Genomic DNA, 21,398 nt, shown 5'->3' with positions numbered 1-21,398 from the left:
AACACATATCTATTGCCTTTGGCGGATATTGGAGAGATTGGCGCCACAATGTCAATTGCAACTCGCTGAAACGGTAGGTCGATGGCTGGCATCTTTCCCAGAGGTACGGGACCAACTCTTTCCTTCGGAACTGTGCGCTGGCACACATCACATGAACGAACAAAGCGCTTAACGTCACTCAGAATACCCGGCCAAAAGAACTCCTCGGTGATCCTAGACACCATTTTTTGAACACCCTGGTGTCCGACCATAATGACGTCATGACCTAATCGCAACACGGTCTCTCGCATATCTCTCGGTAACATCAGCTGTTGGACCCGCCTTCCTGAACTAAATACGCATTCCCTGTGGAAAAGACCATTTACCAATTGATACTCGAATGACGTCCGACTCTTCTTTAAGAATTAAGAATTGGTTTTCTGGGGAAAGGAAATGGCGCAGTATCTGTCTCATATATCGTTGGACACCTGAACCGCGCCGTAAGGGAAGGGATGAGGGAGGGAGTGAAAGAAGAAAGAGAAATAGGTGCCGTAGTGGAGGGCTCCGGCATAATTTCGACCATCTGGGGATCTTTAACGTGCACTGACATCGCAGAGCACACGGGCGGCTTAGCGTTTTTCCTCCACAAAAACGCAGCCGCCGCGGTCGGGTTCGAATCTTCTTTCTTTTCACCTTTTCCCCGACTCTTTCGAAGCAAGCCTTCAAGCTCGGGTCTTCCTTTTGCCTAAATGCAAATTCGCCCGGTGTTTCGCTCAAGCACATCATAACAGGAGCAGAGAGCAGGCGCTGCGTTGCTCGGGCTGTCGCTTGAGCCCTTGTCTCCACTACCGACGAAAAACTTACTGCACCCGTCTGAGCTGTCACGGGCCTTTCCTCCTTTGGATGTTCCTCAACGCCGAGCATCCTCAACTCGGGATCGGGGTCTTCGACACTTCTTGCACCCGTAATATTTCCCAGGATGAGATCGTAGATTGGTTGGTCTACGCATTTTGCCACTACCTCCCAGTATAATATGGCGTGGACACTAGAATCCTAGCTTCAGGAAGATACCTTACTGTGCTGTCTACCAGAGTGACGGCCGACGCTTCCCCTGTAAGATCCTCGTCCTTCACCAGGCTTCTACGAACCAAGACTGTGTTAGCTCCGCTGTCTCTAAGCACCAATATAGGACGGTCCCCTATTTGCCCAACCACCACTGGCATTGCTGCTTTCGACTTAGGTGTTCCACTGACTGCCTCATTTTCCAGCGGCGTTTGCTCTCCTTTCAGCTGTGGAACTTCGGATGGCGTGACAAGTTCTACCCTTGAGTCGACAACGCATGCAGCTCGGTCCTGCGTTCTGTATCGGCACTCATCCAGAGTATGACCCCTCCTCTTACAACTTTGACACACAACCTGTGTTTTCTGGGTAGCGCTACTAGTCCGACAGTCAGCTGCACGGTGTCCCACCTTGCCGCAGAGAAAACACCTTACTGGCGCCTCAGAAGCACCGCCATATGATCTTGGTTTTGCCGCGTCTGTCTCTAAGGTCTTTTGGGTTTCCTCCTTTTCCTTACTCAAATTTCTTAGCCCTTGAGCCTCGAGGAATTGGTCTGCAGTGTCTGCGAACTCTTCCAATGAACACAACTTTCAGGAATAGCGTTAGATTTGAGCTGCAGCACGCTAAAAATTGCTCTGTTACCAGCTTATCACGCACCCCTTCAAAACTCTTTTCTGTGTTTGACATATCAAGCCACCTGTCAAAATAGTTGGTCAGCCTGCAGGAAAACTGCTTCGCGGTTTCCGAATCCTCAGGTTTCGCGGTGCGAAATCTCTCACGAAAACGCTCTGCCGTGAGCCTGAATCTTTGGAGGAGTGCCTTTTTGACTTTCTCGTAGTCCATGGAATCAGCAGCAGGCGTCCTTCCAAACACATTCAGCGCCTCTCCAACTAAACACATGCTTAATGCCGTGGCCCATTCACTGCGCTCCCAGCCTTGCCCCAAAGCTATCCGCTCGAACCGTTGCAGATATGCATCCAAATCATCTCTCTTGTCATCAATAGGTGCCATCAGCTTCCTTGGGCAAACTCTGGCCGGTCTAGGAGATTCTGTACCCGCTAAGGAACGCTGATCATTGTCCGTGATCTCCTTATATCCTCCCGCGACAGGCGCCTGTTTCCACAAGATAAACTCCTTCTCCCGTTCTGTCCTTCTTTTCTCCTGTTCTTCTGCCTCGCGAGCTCTTCTCTCATCCTCGCGAGCTCTTTTCTCTTCTCGCTCTTCCGCCTCACGAGCTCTTTTCGCCTCGCGTTCTTCTGCTTCACGAGCGTCTGCGCGTGCTTGCGCCCTTTCCTCTCTCTGCCTTTTTGCCTCTTCTTTCTCCTCCTCATAGAGACGCATCGCCTCTTCCTTGCTTAACCCTAGCTTGAGCGCCAGCTCTAACGTTTTTGCCAAGTCCATACTTTGTGCCGTTGAGAGATTGGAAAAATCCGGGACAAAGCAAAAAAAAGGAAAAGGAAATGTATCCTGGCACAGGCTCACCACTTATCTTTGTCACGGATCTCTCCGGAGAACACTCCGACTGAAAGAATGGACTAGGCGACGGGTGTACCCACACAAACGCACATTTAATACACCCTACGTTGCACACACACTAGAACACAAAACTAACAAAACTAACACAAAGCACAAAGACTATAAATGCATACTACTACCAGTGTCCACTACTAGCGTTCTACTGTTCGTGGTCGGCGTTCATGCTAACGGTTGGTTCGGTGCGGCTGCGGCGTTGTATGGATCCCGTAGGCGGCGTCGAGGCGGCGTTCGCCGTGCTTGGGCTGGCGTCGCTGGCAGTGTTCGACGTGCTCGGGCTGGCGTCGCTGGCTGCGTTGTACAAGCTCCAGGTCCAAGCGCCCGTGGAGATGATGCCGGTGTTGGCGTTGGGGGTACCACCCGGATGGGTTGCAACAGCGCTGGAGACACCCCTGGCCGTAGCAGGTTGTAACGTCCTCTGTTGATTCTGCGGAATGGGCTCAGGCACGGCAGGAAGGCCACGATGCGATGTCGTAGAACGCGAGCTCACCGGAGCAGTAGCCGGCGTCGCTCTCTTCCAGCCGATGTGTCCCTGACCTGCCGGAGCCTCCGCTTCTCTGCTGTCCCCCCCCCCCCCCCCCCCCCCGTGGCTCGCTCTCACTCGCCCTTTTATAGCCTCGGTGTTAGTCCACGTATGCCTTGTCGTCGTCTTCTTCTCTTCTCCACGAATCATCTCTCTCCACATCAGCGAATGCTTCTTCCCCTTTATTCTTCGGTTAATTCGCGTCGTCTTCTTCACACCTTTTTCCTTTAAAATTTCATTTAGGCTCCTTCATATATGTGACAGAAGTATTTGAGTTGTGTAAGAACAAGAAGTGCGGTTGACGTTGACCTTTGGCGCCTGAAGCCGTGCTAATTATGATAATGTTATATCCATTTAGAAAATTCTGTATATGCTTGCAAAACACGTTTTCAAAAACTGTGTTAATTGCATTGAGCACCGATATCGGTCTACAGTTTTGCATGCCGGATCGCTCACCGCCTTTAAAAATAGGAAGAAACTTTGCAACTTTCAGTTCATCAGGCTACATTCCATCCGCCAGTCAATGGTTAAAGTTATGTAGTAGATTGATTCCTAGTATATCAATGTTTTTTATACGTCTAATAGGTATTGCATCAGATCCTGCCGCCTTGCTAACTGAATGACTTTGACTGAAGTGATTATTTCTTCTGTTTCTATGTCAGGCAACGCTGGTTTAGGGGTTTAACCTCCCAAAGCGACTCAGTCTATGAGGGACGCCGTAGTGAAGTGCTCCAGAAATTTCGAGCACGTGGGGTTCTTTAATGTGCACTGGCATCGCACGGAACACGGGTCTGTATAATTTCGGCTCTATTGAAATTCGACCGCCTCGCCTGGGATGCAACCCTCCTCTTTCTTGTCAGCAGCAGAGCGCCATAACCACTGACCTACCGCGGCGGCATGACAGGCAGTGCAAAAGTGTTGTCAACACGCTCCGACATCTTCGGCGAGGGTACGTCAGCATGCAGAGGGTCGGCTAAAAGTTTCCTGGCCATAGGGTCTGTTTGCAAGCACTGTAGTCGGGCATTTACGACAAACTTGAAGCCCAAGATCTCTTTAGAGATTAGAAGTAGTATAATTTTTGTCTCTGAGAATCTTCATGGCTTTATTGCTAATAAAAGGCAGGATATGCCGCTGAAAAGCAGACCCTGTGGCCTGGAAACTTTTGATCAACCCTGTACCTGCGCGGCTCTATGGAGGTAAAATAGGCACTAAATGATTCAGGAATATCTTCGTAAACTGTATCAGGAAGTGCAGCGGCATTGGATTCACAGGCCGATTGCGTAGTTTACTATGTCCCAATTTTTTTGTCTTTCTTGTGCCTCTTTAACTAGTGATTAATAAGATTTCTTTTTTTTTCATAAGAGATGCAGACAGGTTCTGGCAGCGCTTAAACTGAGTTACGTAGTATTCTTTTGATCTTAACTGCTGCCATTTGTGGTACCAGTTGTCCTTTTCTTTTAACATGGCTAATATATGCGCGGACACGCTTTAACGTGTCGTTGTAATATATCATGGCTAATATATACAACGCACACGTTGGGTGGCTATACTTATTAGTGGTTGGCGTAGAGCTCTGTTCGTTGGCATTTTAAAGGATATCTAAAAAGTTATTTTACTCAGTGTTGACGTTCTTATCATACGCCATGGTGAAATGCGTTTGTTCTAATATTTCACGCAGTAGGACATAGTTTATCTTACTAGGAATCTTGCTCTATCGCTTGCACTTGTGGAGTCCGGTCTTTTTTAATTAGAAGAAAAATAGTTGAATGGCCGGCAATCACCTCAGCGCAGGTGCCTGCCAGCACGCCTGGGACAATATTATAGACAGCGCTATTTATTAGTGTGCTTGAGGTACTTGTGAGGTGGGTAGGTTCTGTAATCTGGTTTCGCAAGGCTGATGATTCAAAAAGAAAGGTGTGGCTGTTCAGTGCGCCAAGCGTTAGATCTATATTGAAATCATCCGACTATGACAATATTGGAGCGACGCCCATGAAAAAATTTCGTTAGGATTATTTTGAACTTCTCAGGAAATTTTGTAATCAATAAGTTTGGTGGCCGGTACACAACACAAACCACACAAACCATCCTGATGTTTTATGAATAGGGTTTAAATGCAGTCAAAACTAACAGACGCCACGGCCATTAGCTGGTAGGACTCACTTTCCTTGATAAAAACCCTACCCAACCTCCCCTTGTACGTGTATCCCATCGCTGAGATAAAAATTTATAAACAGAGAAAGAGACTGTTTCATCACGCTTGAGCCAAGTTTCACTCACGGCTGTCACATCAAAACGGGATTCATATCTTGCCATATGTACAATCAGGTGATTTAGGTCGCTACGTACCTGTGCGCGTTACATTGCAATGTTGAAGAGGTTTTTTTTCACGCATCAAATCGACAACTTGATGAAACGTAAAAGCCATGTCAAAAGAAATATGAAAATGTCATCCTAAGAAATAAATAACAGAAAAAAATCACATGACATTGGCCAAATCTTCCCTTGTGATGTGCAGAGCAGTCGAGTTATTTGTTCTGCGTATCAAAATTTTTTCTTGTGACAACCCAACAAACTTCCTGTTGTGGTCTTTAGCTGCTTTCTTTGCTTTAGTTAATAGCGCTTTGTTCTCAATGCACAGATGTTCATTAACAAACAAAGGTTCCTGTTTTTCACTACCAAGAAGTTTGTTCTTTTCAGCACCATTGAGCACTTTATCTCGGATAGACCTTGTGACAGACTTGACCACCACATTTGGCTTGTCCTTATTGTTAGAGCGCACTCGATGCACTATATCAATGCCAGATTCGGCATGATCAATACCTTTGCATGAAACCACCTTGTGAAAAGAGTTAAAGGTCTTCATTTGGAGCAATTGGAAGTCCCTTGATCTGAAGATTTATGTTCCTGGTTAACTTTGCTTTAACTCTAATATCTCTTATTTTGTTTCTTTCATTTCCTTTTCAGGGACTCTTTTGTTTCTGAAGCAGTTCATTTCGTTTCTTGACTTCAGCAACATCTGTTTTGAAGATTTGAAGCCCTTGATTAATGAAGTCAATTGACTCTTTAATGTCAGAAAGCTCAGTGCGAATTTCAGTGTTAAATCTTTTTGAACACTGCTTTTCATGTGGAATGCAGATGCATCAACGTTAATTAGAATTTAGTTAATGACCTTCACTACTTTTTTAATGCTCCTTGAAAGCCTATCCCCGAGAGCCCGAAAATCGTCTAGGGCGCCCGTTTCACCGCCCATTTTCGAGCTGAGTAGCTCGGCGAAAGCACTCGACAACCTGATTCCAGCGACAAGAGTTACACTTCAACACACTCGGCAGCAGCAACGACGGCAAGGTGACAATACCGTTTGGAATGGTACAGCATACGAGCAAGCACCAACCTAACAAATTGAAAACAGTATCTTGATTTGCTTGCGTGCAAGAATTTGTGCTAACTAAAGCGGCCGTTGTCTGTACAGTTATTTTCAAATCTGTGTTCTTGCTTCAATATTTGATTCTGTGTTTTTCGTCCAAATGTACTGATATTTTTCTCTCTGTGGTCATATGGAGGCGCAGTCACCGCAGTTTTTTGATGACTGCCCCAAGCTTTCACAAGTAAAAATATAGGCCATTTTATTCTGTTTGATACTCAATGTACAGATGCTGACAGAATAATTCGGAACACAGCGAATGCGGCCGGGCGCCGGCGAAGCGCGCCGACGGAAGATTACAGCGACGGCTTGAGCATGCGCTTCCTCTCTAAGGAGCGAGCCTCGTTCCCTAGTGGGCCTAGATTAGCTCTGTTGCTCCAGAACGCTAGCACAAGGACCTCTTAGAGCAGGGACAGGTAGGCTGAGCAGTGCAGTGTCTGTGACATGCTATTTTCCCGCGCTGCCCACCGTAATTTCTAATCGCATGCGGACTGCTTACGGCACTTTGGCGACGGTATATGAATGCATTCTGTGATGCAGCCGAGGTTTCCATGATTGTGTGCGAGCTAGGCGCATTGGCTACCATAGAACTGCTGGCCCCTTTTGAGATGCGATACCGGGTGTGCGAAGTCTATTTCTTGCGCAGTTACTTCTTCAGTGTCACTTTATATCGTGAATTGAAGAAACATTTTGACCAAGGCTTTACGGATCCTTTAGTTTGAGAGAAAGGGCTAACGGCAATAAAACTGTTCTAGAAATAAATTGTGGTGGCGTATTTCTCAGTGCCTACGTCATCCACAGGGGGCTTTTTTCATGCATCCAGAACTGTATTAAACTTGTATTTAAGGCTCAGGAATATCACTGAGGTTTGCAGGTATTTCTACACTGCACCCTTGTGGTATCGGTAGCTTCGCTTCTCCCCTTGTAGCGAGTATTCTTGCATTTGATCGCATGTTTGCATTCGTTGGCATGACTATACGATTATAATCAAGAATAGGCCCTACGAGTTAAATACAACAAAAACAGTATGGAGAGCACTGTGCAGATACACAGCGCGAATCACGCTGGATTTATTTTTCCTCAGAACAGCAAAAAAAGAAAAAGAACAGAAAGATAACTCTGCATTGCCTTGCCCGACGTGCAAACTTTTTTGCATTCAACTCGTACGACCTCAGTGAGTAACCTTGAATAGACGACTAATGAGAGCCAGCTGCATAAAGTTTTTGTGCATAAAATCTGTGCTGGGAAACACGACGCTTAATTTATTCAAATAAAGAACAATTTATTACTATTATTTTACGCCAACCAACGCACCCTCGCTATTTTTCTAAAATGGCGCTTTCATTCACGACATAAAATTAAACTGAGGGAGGAATTGCTCAAGAAGTGAGATTTCCCAGACCCGGCTTACGTGTTTTAAAACATGAGAGGCAGTTCTATGCAAGCCATAGCGCCAATGACAGAGAGCGTGATTGTCTGGCCAAATGCATACAGAAACCGGCGTCAACGCAACGCAAGCTAGCCGCACGTGTCAGAGATTGCGGTGAACACGCAGTGCGTCACAGACACCGCTCGCCCAGCCCCTTTCTCAAAGCTACGAAGCCCCTAGCGCTAGCTTTTTTGGAGCAAGGCAGCACTAATCAGGGTTCACTAGGGAAGGAGGCTCGCTAGTTAGGGAGCCCGCGCAGGCGAAGTCTGTCTCCGTGTTCTTACGCCGGCGCGCTTCGCCGAAGAGTGGCCGCCTGCCCGGCGTTCCGAATTATTCTGTGAGCACCTGTACAAAGTAAGGTTCTTGCCACCGGAGCCTGCGCTGCGCGGCGGCAGTTGACGACGGCGAACTCTCTTGCCGTGGCGCAGCGGCCTGTCCGCCCTCTGCCGCGGCCTGGTGTTGCCCACCGGGCGACTCCCGCAGCCCTCGGACGTGGCGGCCGGCTTCGCCGGAGAAGCGCTGCGCTCGGGGGCCTCCTCTGCGCAGCAGGGCCGCCTAGTGGACGGCGTCGTCAGAGCGTTCAGGTACGTGTCTTCTTGCGGGAAAACTCGAGCTGAGTTGCTCATGTGGCCTGTTCGAAGCCGTGAGCTGCACGTGCCTGCAGTTATCTTTTTTTGCACCCTTGTTTTTTTTAGAGCGAAAAGCTCTTCTCCTCCCATGCTGATGCTGAATGTCGTCTGGCTCTTGGATTTGACCTCTAACGTGAGGCGCACCGTGTGTGCAAAATCGCGCGTGGCAAGTGCCTCGATCTTCATTGACGCCACAGCTGCACGCTTGGCATCCACGTCTGCCGCTGTGCTGGTTGCTGCTGGGCCACTCCTCGCCACTTGTGGCATGTGATGTGTCACGTGATTCGCTCTTGCGCTTGGCAGTCACGGCCACCCATGGAGGAAGGAAAGCTCAGGAGGGGCCCTTCCCATACAACACCCTGGGAGAAAAATGTGGAGGAAATCACGTGATTTTTCTCGATCGGGAAGCCATCTTGTCCGGGCAGTTTGCAACGGCGCCGTAGTTGCTGTTTACAAAACGGGCCGCGGCGTGCCGTTTGAGGTGCGGCGTAGGCAACTGCTCGAGTTTCTGTTTTTGGTGGTGCTCACAGGCTCACGTTGACGGCGTTCGCCCATATCTTAATGCAACATTCTTGTTGCGTGCCCGGATTTGAACGCTTTCGGCGACAACCATTCAACGACAACGTCTACTGCAGCGCTGCTCAAAGCCGTCGGGAGACCGACGCTGTTCACTAAAAGGAGCATTTGCGCTGTTCGTTCACCATGGGTTCAGTACGGCGTGCGCTGCAGAGTGTTCGTCGGTGTATTGGCAAACGTTTCGTGTCTTGTGCGTGCAGTGTGCGTGTGCCATTCGCGCTCTCGTTTTCATCGGCAGTGAAACCTCGTTGCTACTTACACGTGTTCTTGAAGCGCTCCAGCGATTGCAACTGGCGGTGTTTACTGCCATTTTTGTTTTTCGGTGCTTGCGCTTGTGTGAATAGCGGGGCCCATGAAATGTGCGGAAAGCGATATTGTAAAGGGAGCAGCGGCGCTTGCTTTGTTCTTAGTGTATTGAGACTTTGTTGCATGTTCGTTTCAAGCGTATAGCCAGCTATTTTCATTTGGGATGTGCCGGGCTCATGTGTATTCGTTCATATCGAGATGGAGTCTGTATTTTTGGTCGCGCTCAATTTTGAGATCGGTTTCCTGTAGCAGGTAGCAGGTTGTGCAGTTGCTTTTCTCGCAGAGGTCAGGGTCAAGAAGAGCGAAAAAGGCGAAGCATTTTCGCACTTCATGACAGCGAAAATGTATAAATTGTCCATATGGTTTCTGGGTTTCGTATAATTGCCACCCTTCGTGTATTGTATGAAGTTTATTGCTCTGAGCTTTCACAGTGTAGTGAAGCTGTAACTGAATTTGGAGGCCTTTTCTCACACGCGTTTATTGTGCCCATCTCCTGTGATAGTGTTATTTTTTGGGAAAAAGTCTCTGGGAATGCACTTGTGCATTGAATTTCAATGATGCATGTGGTTCTGTCGAAGAAAAATAATTTGATGTGTTCATTACATTGGCCTTCATCGTCTGTATTGTGGATCGCGAGTAAATAGTGCTACTGTTAAGTGACATTACAAGCTACTATTTCACCAGGTAAAGAGAATTCGTGCGTAAAACTGCAGCTCTGCATAGTTTAGAGCGCTCACCAGCTACGAGGCAACTGAGATGATTTGAATTTTATCTGTCGACGGATGGCAGCACTTAAGTACCACAAAATGGAGGGAACTTTATTTTCCCTCCTGGTATGTAAATTCTACCGTGACACCTCCTTGACCGCGACAAGAAAGTATTAGTTCTTCCACGAACAAAAAGTAGGGCCAAGAACTTTCTGTGTATAGGTGCCAAAGCAGGGAGACCGAAGCACAAAAGAATAACCGGTCTCAATGGGTGGTGGTCCCAGAATGGATCTTTTTCCAGCAACCCACCACTCAGCTAGCTGCCACAAGGAAAAGTACGTTTTCCGGTTGGGTTCCCCCTAAGCTCCCTCGCATCTTTTCTGCGAAAATACATTTCCAATGGTAGGGTGGGGTATACAGCCTGTAGTTAGAAGCAGCGTTGGTTTCGCCTAGCCAGAACTGATAAGTGTGAGTCATCTTTTGACACAGGTTGGGAACACCCCTTCTTCCGCACTTCGGCCGGCTTTTTCATATCCCGCGTATTCCTCCGTCGCCACACCCAATACAAGCCTGGTGACCGTGTACGAGTGTGGACGCCGATTGGACGACGCGGCCTCAGTGAAAAGCTTTTTGCGCTCTCATTGTTTGCGCTGCCAGTGTTTATTTTGCATTGTCTTTGCTGTTTTGACCTTACTTTCCGTTTCAGCATCAGGCCGATGCTTCTTTGACAGAAGTAATGCTGCGAAACTATTGTACTACTTGTTTGTTCGAGTTCAAAACCGTCGGCGCGCGTGAATATCACTTTGTTACGCGAGATGCGATCAGCGTTATCTGGAAGGACTGCATCCATGCGCAACTATTTCGACATTTTTCTGGGTTGTTGTAGTTGTTTTAAGCGCCTTATCTTGAAGGTTCCTCTTCGATGACCACCGCGCTCGTTTGTTGCTATCGGCGTCGCTTAATTGTTAAGTTTATTTATGGGCGATAGTCACTTCAGTAACGAAATTACTGCTGAAATACTTCGTTTCATGTCTCTTTCCCTGCTTATAATTTCACAACGGAATACATCAAACTTGGCTAAAAGGGTGAGATGTCTGGTTTGCAAAAGCACTGAGATCGTCCTGTAGCTATTCGTGGTGACATTGAACGAAAATTTCGTCATTGCACAAGCGATTTCCAACAGTTCTGGACAAAGTTGGTATTAGTTGTTTATTTTTAAGATAATAAAAATTGCAATTTAATAGAAGAAAAGATGTGCGCTGCAGCCACGCCAACCGCGTGTGCTCTCACTGTAGACAAAAACGGCAGCGCACCTGAATTGTCATAATGTCGCGGGTTTGAAAGCGAAAATTCCACACCTACTATGGTTTCCGGGTAAGTTTCATTATGCGTCCTGATTTTTTAAAAATATATTTTATATAATACATACTTTTATGTGTTACATATTTTATATATGTATTGATTTAGCACCCCTTCCGAGCGTTTTTCTGATTGAAGTGTGCGACTTTTGGCAGCGTAGTGCAGGAGGTGCGACTAGGAGTGGCGCATACCGAGGCGTATCTAATTGGGAGAATAAAGACGGTTGGAGAACGCTTGACACTTGCGAAACCGGTTCAGAAGCAAAACTGGATGATTTTGCCACCGAGGCCATGAATGTTTGGCATCACGTTATTTACGCCACGGAGATGTCTATTCTGGTGTAGGGGCTCGGAAATCCGTGAGCTCTTTTCTGCAGACAAGGTGCACCTACGCTTACCCGCGTACAGTGGGCAGCACCTGCACTGATTACAGAAAAGAGAGCGACGCTCGACCAAAGATTCGTTAGAGAACCGATGTTTCGATGCCGATCCGACACATTCTGGTTTCACTAGCTTGGAGCCAGAGGCGAATGTTGGCTTCGACCGGTTCTCATGACGTCGCAGCTGCAGTGCAGCAGAGGCTGAGCAGGAAAAGGAAGGAGACGGTCTTTTCTCCCCTTCCATGGATAGTTTTCCGCGAGTATAGAGTGAAATCGCAGGTGATTGGCAAGTGCCTCATTGAAAGTAGGTTAATCGCCACGTCATGACAATCAGTCTACGCCATTAGCCCTGTTTACGCGAACCCGATAGCGTCGGTTCGATTCGGGGGTCGGGTTTAGCATCGTTAATCCAACTCGACCAGTGCGTGTTTAATGAACTCGATTTTAGCCATTCGAGACCAGTTCAACTGTAGCGACACAAAGCATCGGGCAAGCAGTAGCAGCCTCCAAGATTGAGGCACGCCATCGCTATATCGGAGGCGCGACGGCGCACGTGGAAAGGAAGTTCGCATTTATCCTCCCCCCTCTAAATAACCCTACTTTTCGGCTCGACAGCGTTTACAAGCACATTGCGTCAGGGCCGAGTTGAGTCACTTACCCCTTGCGGCGGAGTTGACTGAACCCGACCCGTCGACTCCCGACTCGGCGCGCGTTTACATGAACCCAGTACCGGTTTCCGGCCCGATAACTAAACAACCAGGCGTGTTGGGTTCATGTAAGCGCCCCTATAGTCCCGAGGGCCTCCTGTGAGGAGCCCTTCACTTGCAGCTGCATTCTTCACTTGTATCGACACCTGGGTTACTGCGTCGCGGCACTTGGCAAGGAACAATGCTGTTCTCCCACACTCTCCTGAATAGGGAGCCTCCTTCCTGTGCTTTGGCACTAACAATGCCTTATTGTGTGGCTGCCCGGCGAAGACAGTGGAGGGAGGGAGAGCTTTTGGGTGTGGCCTGGCATTCCATTTTCTGCACCAAGAGCTCGAGCAAAAAAGAAAGCAGGAATCCTTTCTGAATACAGCCCAAGCAAGAACAAAGGAAAGAAAGAGCTGAAGTCCGTTCAAGTTCTGAGTAAAAACATGCGCGCATGAACACAGACAACCAAGAGGTTGATGGTAGAGTGTAGTAGCGACAAAATATTCTGACGCCAGATGGAGCCACCTCGCGCTAGTTAAATTTGTCGCGAATTTAAAATCCCCGCAGAAAATACATACACAAATTTCAGAGCCTGTAAAACGCGAACACTAAGCTTGATATGAATGAAAATTGCGGCATGACAATCAAAAAAGAAACAGGGAGGAAATGTTGCGGACAAAATTCTGATTTTTTGCTTAGCTTTTGAACACTAAGCTTGATATGAATGAAAATTGCGGCATGACAATAAAAAAAAAAACAGGGAGGAAATGTTGCGGACAAAATTCTGATTTTTTGCTTAGCTTTTGAACACTAAGCTTGATATGAATGAAAATTGCGGCATGACAATCAAAAAAGAAACAGGGAGGAAATGTTGCGGACAAAATTCTGATTTTTTGCTTAGCTTTTGAACACTAAGCTTGATATGAATGAAAATTGCGGCATGACAATCAAAAAAGAAACAGGGAGGAAATGTTGCGGACAAAATTCTGATTTTTTGCTTAGCTTTTGAACACTAAGCTTGATATGAATGAAAATTGCGGCATGACAATCAAAAAAGAAACAGGGAGGAAATGTTGCGGACAAAATTCTGATTTTTTGCTTAGCTTTTGAACACTAAGCTTGATATGAATGAAAATTGCGGCATGACAATCAAAAAAGAAACAGGGAGGAAATGTTGCGGACAAAATTCTGATTTTTTGCTTAGCTTTTGAACACTAAGCTTGATATGAATGAAAATTGCGGCATGACAATCAAAAAAGAAACAGGGAGGAAATGTTGCGGACAAAATTCTGATTTTTTGCTTAGCTTTTGAACACTAAGCTTGATATGAATGAAAATTGCGGCATGACAATCAAAAAAGAAACAGGGAGGAAATGTTGCGGACAAAATTCTGATTTTTTGCTTAGCTTTTGAACACTAAGCTTGATATGAATGAAAATTGCGGCATGACAATCAAAAAAGAAACAGGGAGGAAATGTTGCGGACAAAATTCTGATTTTTTGCTTAGCTTTTGAACACTAAGCTTGATATGAATGAAAATTGCGGCATGACAATCAAAAAGAAACAGGGAGGAAATGTTGCGGACAAAATTCTGATTTTTTGCTTAGCTTTTGAACACTAAGCTTGATATGAATGAAAATTGCGGCATGACAATCAAAAAAGAAACAGGGAGGAAATGTTGCGGACAAAATTCTGATTTTTTGCTTAGCTTTTCACCTCTTGACATGAAAGACCGAAATATCTAAAGGTGCAATTTTTCTGGATATTTACCTCTCATTTGTAAAAAAAAAATGAAACTTAAAAAATATCTGTCCGCAACATTTCCTCCATTCACTAAAGAGGAAAACGCTGCCATAAACTTCAGGAAAATCAAGCCATTTCTAGATACGCTACAGCTTCTGAAAGTTACCATGTATCCCTAAGGACACTGTCACTGGTGAACCCTCTTAAACATGAAGCACAGCTTTGAAGAAATAATGCACAACACTATGAAACCTATACTGCAGCCACTCGGTACTCCTAAACTTCTAGAAGCAGTTTGCAAAGCTACGGTCTTGCATATTAATTATTATCCACTAAACTAGATCTGTGGATGTAAAACATGCAATGTTGCAGTGCTACAAGGGTGCACATATGGATCATTTCCAAAGGGGGGGGGGGTGTCCAGTTGAAACATGTATTTCTTGGACTTTTTTGTTAAGAAAAAGGGGTTCAGCATGGTTTTCCTATGTAATATTTAAGGCTTTGTGAGGGGGCGACACCCTCTGTCACAGATAGTAAGGAGGCCAAAATAAAATTATTTTATTTATTTATATACAATACTGCCAGTCTCAGTAAGAGACCGTAGCAGGTGGGCAACCAGTACAATATAATGTTCAAAACACAAAAGAGAAATTACAAGCAGATCAACAAAAAGAACTCTTACAATACGTGTTACATAACTACTAGTAGGCAGGTTACTAAAGAATACCGTTAAGAATCAGAACTGTAACAAAAAAGAAAACAAGTACAGCAGCAGTCATTCATGCCAGCAAGCATGCTAGTATTCGAAATATTTAACAATAGGAACTTGAAGAAAGCGAAAAAAAAGGTAACGGGTGGCAATAGACAATGCAATCATCCTTAAAAGTAACATTGTATCAAGAGATGTAAGTAATTGTTGGGCAGTCATCTGGTAAGATGTGGGACTATTGGCACATTACTGATTCTTGTTACATTCTACTAATCTTGAAGTGAAGGAAGATAGTGAGTCCGACATGGTAATCGATGGATCGAGTCGATTCCATTCGCTGATGGCTAAAGGAAAGAAAAAATGCTTGAGAGTGTTCGTTCGGCATGAGTATTCAGTTAGCGTCTGCGCATGTTTGTGCCGGGATTGTCGTGACTGTGAGAAGCATACGTATTTAAACACATCTATACCGTAATTGTTGTGTAGTAATTGATATAAAACTTCAGGCGGGATTCTTTTGCCCTAGATGATAGTGATGGAAGGCCAGATGATGCGGCAAGATCGGTAGGTGAGTCAGAGGGTTTGTATTTGTTATGAATGAAGCTTACAGCTTTTCGTTGCACCTTGTCAAGCCGAGTGATGTTTGTGATTGATTGTGGGAACCAAACAGTGCTTGCGTATTCTAAAATTGGCCTTACGAGGGTAGTGTAGGCAAACAGTTTGGTGTTTTGAGGGGCCAGACGTAGGCATCTTCTAAGAAAGAACAGCTTTCGCAAGGCAGCAGAGGTAACATTGGCTATATGTGCGTCCCATCTTAGGTCAGAAGTTAAAGTTAACCCTAGGTATTTATGTTCAGAAACCCTTGAAAGCGTTGATTCCTTGATGCTGTAGGCATAGTTATATGGCTGTTTTTTCCTGGTGACTGTCATGCAAACGAATTTTTTATTGTTTAATGTCATCTGCCAAGTTTTACACCATTCAACAATTGTGTTAAGAGAGCTGCTTAGCATAAAGTGGTCTTCAGGATTTTTTATCGTTTTGTACAGAATGCAATCATCGGCGAAAAGTTTTATGTTACACTCAATATTGTTGGCAATATCTTTGATGAAAACTAAGAACACTGGTCCTAGGACAGATCCCTGTGGTACTCCTGATGTAACGGGAACTAGTCTTGATTGAACTTGTTCGAAAGTTACAAATTGTGAGCAGTTCGTCAAAAAATCTGTGATCCAATGTAGCACTCGGCCATCTCCAATTATGATGCGTAGTTTTGTTATTAGTTTGTTGTGGCTTACACTGTCAAATGCTTTAGAGAAGTCTAGTAGTATTATATCTGTTTGACTGCAGTCGTCAATACTAAGGGCTAGGTCATGCACAACCTCTGTTAGTTGGGTGACAGTTGATAAGCCACGACGAAAGCCATGTTGATTGGGTGATAATAGGTTTTCCGTCTCCAGAAAATGCTTTAAGTGTTTTGCTATAATGTGTATGATTTTGCACGACGTACTGGTGAGGGAAATGGGTCGATAGTTAGAGGGTGAGTTTGTATCTCCGGATTTATGAATGGGTAGAACCTTTGCTTTTTTCCAATCGTCGGGTAGCTTCGAAGTGGATAAAGACTTGCGAAAAATGATACCGAGATATATACTGCACCATTCTGCATATCGTTTAAGGAACTGATTTGGGATGTCGTCTGGACCACTTGCTTTCTTTATGTCTAGGTTTAGCAGCAAGTTAAGAACACCTTCATCTGATATGTGGACAGGACCAATACCTGGCGTAGGTGTGCAGGAACTGTTAGGGAGAATGCCGTCATCTTTTGTAAAAACAGATTTAAAGAAATCGTTGTGCATGTTAGCTTTCGTCTGTTTTTCCTCCATGGACAGGTTGGATGTGGCTTTTTTATCTTTGCGAAAATATTTCCATAATCTATGAGGATTATTCTTCAGAAGTGTAGGGAAAGTCACGTTAAAGTACTGTTCCTTTGCATACTTTAATACTTCTTTTAGCCTTGCGACTGCACTGGTTAGTTTCAATGATTTGGTAGCATTTTTCCCCTTTTCTTTAATTGATCTACGGAGCCGCTTGACTTGCCGTTGTGCCTGAATGACGTCCCTTGTAATCCACGGGTTGTTTTTCTTAGGCCGTTTTATTATTCGCGGAACGAATGCACCTACACAGTAGGTTACCGTATTTCTAAACTGCTCCCACAAGGTGTTCACTTCAGTGGTCTCACGCGAAGCACTGTCGAAAAATGATTGGAATTCGTGCGCTTGGTGTGTTACAATACTAGTGTCGTCTGCTTTAGCAAAATTAGTTACGATCTGCATGCTTTTCTGATATAATATACTACTCTGTAATGGTAATCGGCAGGTAGGTATACTGTGGTCTGAGATGCCTTCTATGACGTCAACCTGAGCACGGGTTTCAGGAAAGTGATCACTGATTAATATCAAATCTAGGATATTACCAGTTGTTCCTTGTGTACGTGTGGATGTTGAAACAATTTGATGAAGATTAAAATTGAACATTAAGTCGATGAGGGCCTCTGAAGCTGTTAATGTATATTGCATTGTTGTCCAATTTATGTCGGGGAGGTTGAAATCACCCATGATAATAATTCGTGAATTTCGGGAATGGTACTTAAGGAATTCCTGAATTGCAGTTATGGCTTCATGTCCGGTAGAAGGACTTCTCTAAATGCAGCCGGTAATTATGTCTGTACCTTTACAAATAATCTTGCAGAAAACAGCTTCTGCGCAGGGAACTTCAGGGAGAATAACAAAAGGTAGCTGCCTCCTAATCAGTATTGCCACGCCCCCTCCTCGTGAACCACGGTCTTTTCTGATGACGGAGTAGTTTGGTGGAGCGATTTTGTGACTTGAAATTTTAGGTGAGAGCCATGTTTCGGTGATTCCAATTACGTCTGGTTCATGACAAAGTAAGAAACTTTCAAGTGACTGCGTTTTGTTCACTATGCTTCCTGCATTTATATTTATGATGCACAGTTCTTTAACTGAGTTTTCTGACGAGTCACTCGAGGGCTGAATTCTGTGTCCTTTTTTTGCATAGGAACTCTGCTATTTGTTTCTTCGTCCCAAAAATAAACGCGCTTATTTATGATCAGTTTGTCAAAGGACAGCGCAACCTTTTCCTTACTTTCTCGTTCTTGTTTGGCGCTCGCCCACAGTTTCTTTCTAACATCTCAAACTCTGGCAGAAAAATCTTCACCAATAGCGTATTTTGTGTCTTTTAGTTTGAATCCGTTTTTCAGTATTAGCCTTTCTTGTCTTGAATCTACCAACTTCATAACTACTGGCCTAGTCTTGTTTTTTTTCCTGTCTACCTAGCCTGTGAATTCGCTCAATGGCGACCGCTTCTAGTTCGAGGGTATCTTGTACTATGATTTTGTTCACTCTTTGGTAAAGACTTTCATCAGTTTCTTCTTCCTCCTCCGGCAGTCCGTATATAATTAAGTAGGACCGTCTGCCTCGATTTTCAAGCTCATCGATTTTCTTTTCCATTGTTTCAATTACGCGAGCCATGCGTGAAATTTCGTTTTGGCAGGTGGCCAGTTTCTTTTCAAGCTGTGATAGGGCATCAAGCTTCTTGTCTATATCAACGAGGCGTACTTCCTTTATGTCTTTTATGTCACTAGCGATATCTTTGAGTTGTTTGGCAATTTGGGTTAGATCCCGGCATGGATTAGTTTCAATATCTCCACCTAGGAGCAACAACTTGTGCAATACCACAGCGATACAAGACAATTTCTGCGGGCACGGCAGCACGAACAAAAAGGGGTCACTTGAGCGGAAACATTTACCAAATAGTTTTCTCACCTGCACAATATAGAGGAACGGGTTATTGCTCCGCATCCTGGTAGCGCTGCCTTGCCCAATACTAGCAGATTCTTCGTAACGCGTATATATATGCCAGTTTGGTGGCGCTTGCAGCAGGTCACGTGCTCCGACGAACACACTTGTAGCTGTTGGCCACTGGAACGGGTAATCTTGTGCTGTCAGCGATGGCAGATTGCGCACTTGGAAGCTGGTGGTTCCGGCTTTCTGTGCTATAATCTTCACGGGTCCTTCGTGGCTGGGGGTGCTGACTGGAAGCAGTGCACCGAAGACGATCTGCACAATATAGAGGAACGGGTTATTGCTCGGCATCCTGGTAGTGCTGCCGTGCCCAATACTAGCAGATTCTTCGTAGCGCGTATATATATGCCAGTTTGGTGGCGCTTGCAGCAGGTCATGTGCTCCGATGAACACACTTGTAGCTGTTGGCCACTGGAACGGGTAATCTTCTGCTGTCAGCGATGGCAGATTGCGCACGTGGAAGCTGGTGGTTCCGGCTGACTGTGCTATAATCTTCACGGGTCCTTCGTGGCTGGGGGTGCTGACTGGAAGCACTGCACCGAAGACGATCTGCGCAATATAGAGGAACGGGTTATTGCTCCACATCCTGGTAGTGCTGCCGTGCCCAATACTAGCAGATTCTTCGTAGCGCGTATATATATGCCAGTTTGGTGGCGCTTGCAGCAGGTCATGTGCTCCGATGAACACACTTGTAGCTGTTGGCCACTGGAACGGGTAATCTTGTGCTGTCAGCGATGGCAGATTGCGCACGTGGAAGCTGGTGGTTCTGGCTGACTGTGCTATAATCTTCACGGGTCCTTCGTGGCTGGGGGTGCTGACTGGAAGCAGTGCACCGAAGACGATCTGCACAATATAGAGGAACGGGTTATTGCTCCGCATCCTGGTAGTGCTGCCGTGCCCAATGAAGGAAAGAGGGTGAAGACGACGACGTGGATTAACCGAAGAAAAAAGAAGATGAAGAAGAAGCATTCGGTGAGGTGGAGAGAGATGATTGGTGGAGAAGAGAACCAAAAGAAGACGACGACGACACGGCTTACGTGGACTAACGCCTAGGCTATAAAAGGGCGAGTGAGAGCCAGGCAAGGGGGAACAGCAGAGAAGCGGAGGCTCGGGCGGGTCAGGGACACATCGGCTGGAGGAGAGCGACGCCGGCTACTGCTCCGGTGAGCTCGCGTTCTACGGCTTCGCATCGTGGATTTCCTGCCGTGTCTGAGCCCGTTCCGGGGAGTCAACGGAGGACGCTACCACCTGCTACGGCCAGGGGTGCCTCCAGCGCTGTTTCCACCCATCCGGGTGATGCCCCCAAAGCCAACGACACCGGCATCACCTCCACGGGCGCTTGGACCGGGAGCTTGTACGACGCAGCCAGCGACGCCACCCCAAGCACGTCGAACGCCGCCTCGACGCCGGCTACTGGATCCATACAACGCCGCAGCCACACCGAACCAACCGTGAGCACGAACGCCAACCACTAACAGTAGAACGCTAGTAGTAGACGCTGGTAGCCGTGTTCCCGGGTCGTGTGTCTTTGTGCTTTGTGTTCTAGTGTGTGTGTCACGTAGGCTGTATTAAATGTGCGTTTGTGTGGGTACACCTGTCGCCTAGTCCATTCTTTCGGTCCGAGTGTTATTCGGGGACATCCGTGACACCCTCACACCCATATATCCTTCCCTGCCGTGCTACTATAGGCACTCCGGCCCTCTCAGTTTCTGTCACCTCGATGAGTGGCTCTTGGAGCTGTGTATCAAAGTCGTTGTTGGCACAGCTAGCTTTACGAACTCGTTTTGATACTACATTTTGCATTCAGGGTCAACAACTGAGACTCCTTAGTATATTTGCCCATTCTCGCTGCTGTATGAGAAGGCATTCCTGGCGTGGCCAGCAGCACGAGAACATACTATGCAGATAAATACAGTATTAAAAACCAAAAACAAAATACTGCAGGATTTTTCGGGTCCTCACAGCTGCAGCAGAAGGCATTGTTGACACAGCCAGCTGCCCAAACATACGCAATGTGGACAGCCTGCAATGTTGAACAACAAGAGCAGCATTAAAACGCAGGCTGAACACTAAGGTGCGGTGTGACAAAGCATGGCAGCATTCTTCACGACTAAGCCAGAAGCAGGCACGCGCACACTCATTCAGCATAAAACTGAGAGGGTTGTGCCTTCCACCAGAGCGTGTGATTAAGTTTGGCCAGTGTGTGGGCCACTTTTATGCAAACATAACATGGAAACAACCGGACATAAAAAACCTTGCTCAGGGATCTCATGCATGAAGTTCTAAATTTATTCTAGCAAAGAACAATTTTTTACAACCTCATGAGCACATTTTAAAGTGTCCTCTCAAAAATCACAAGGCTCTCAAATACAAAGTGTTGCAGAGGGCCATTTAAATATAAGCCTCGGAAAGCTTCCAGCGTAGCCATGGAATAAAATTTTCAGGAAGCTTAAAATTAAATGCAGCCCTGCACTAAGGT

At 46.0% G+C, this 21,398-nt stretch overlaps 1 protein-coding gene across 1 annotated transcript in view; it reads left to right on the top strand.

Moving 5' to 3' along the window:
• Positions 1 to 21,398, top strand: part of LOC144134595 (pecanex-like protein 4) — a 155,830-nt gene that overhangs the window by 82,923 nt on the left and 51,509 nt on the right. The window contains exon 4 of the mRNA XM_077667482.1: positions 8,373 to 8,528. Within this exon, the coding sequence (XP_077523608.1) occupies positions 8,373 to 8,528 (156 nt within the window). The remainder of the gene's footprint in view (positions 1 to 8,372; positions 8,529 to 21,398) is intronic.

This window comes from Amblyomma americanum, chromosome 5 (assembly GCF_052857255.1).
Source record: "Amblyomma americanum isolate KBUSLIRL-KWMA chromosome 5, ASM5285725v1, whole genome shotgun sequence".
Taxonomy (NCBI): Eukaryota; Metazoa; Arthropoda; class Arachnida; order Ixodida; family Ixodidae; genus Amblyomma; species Amblyomma americanum.
This window is presented reverse-complemented; position numbering and strand designations above follow the sequence as displayed.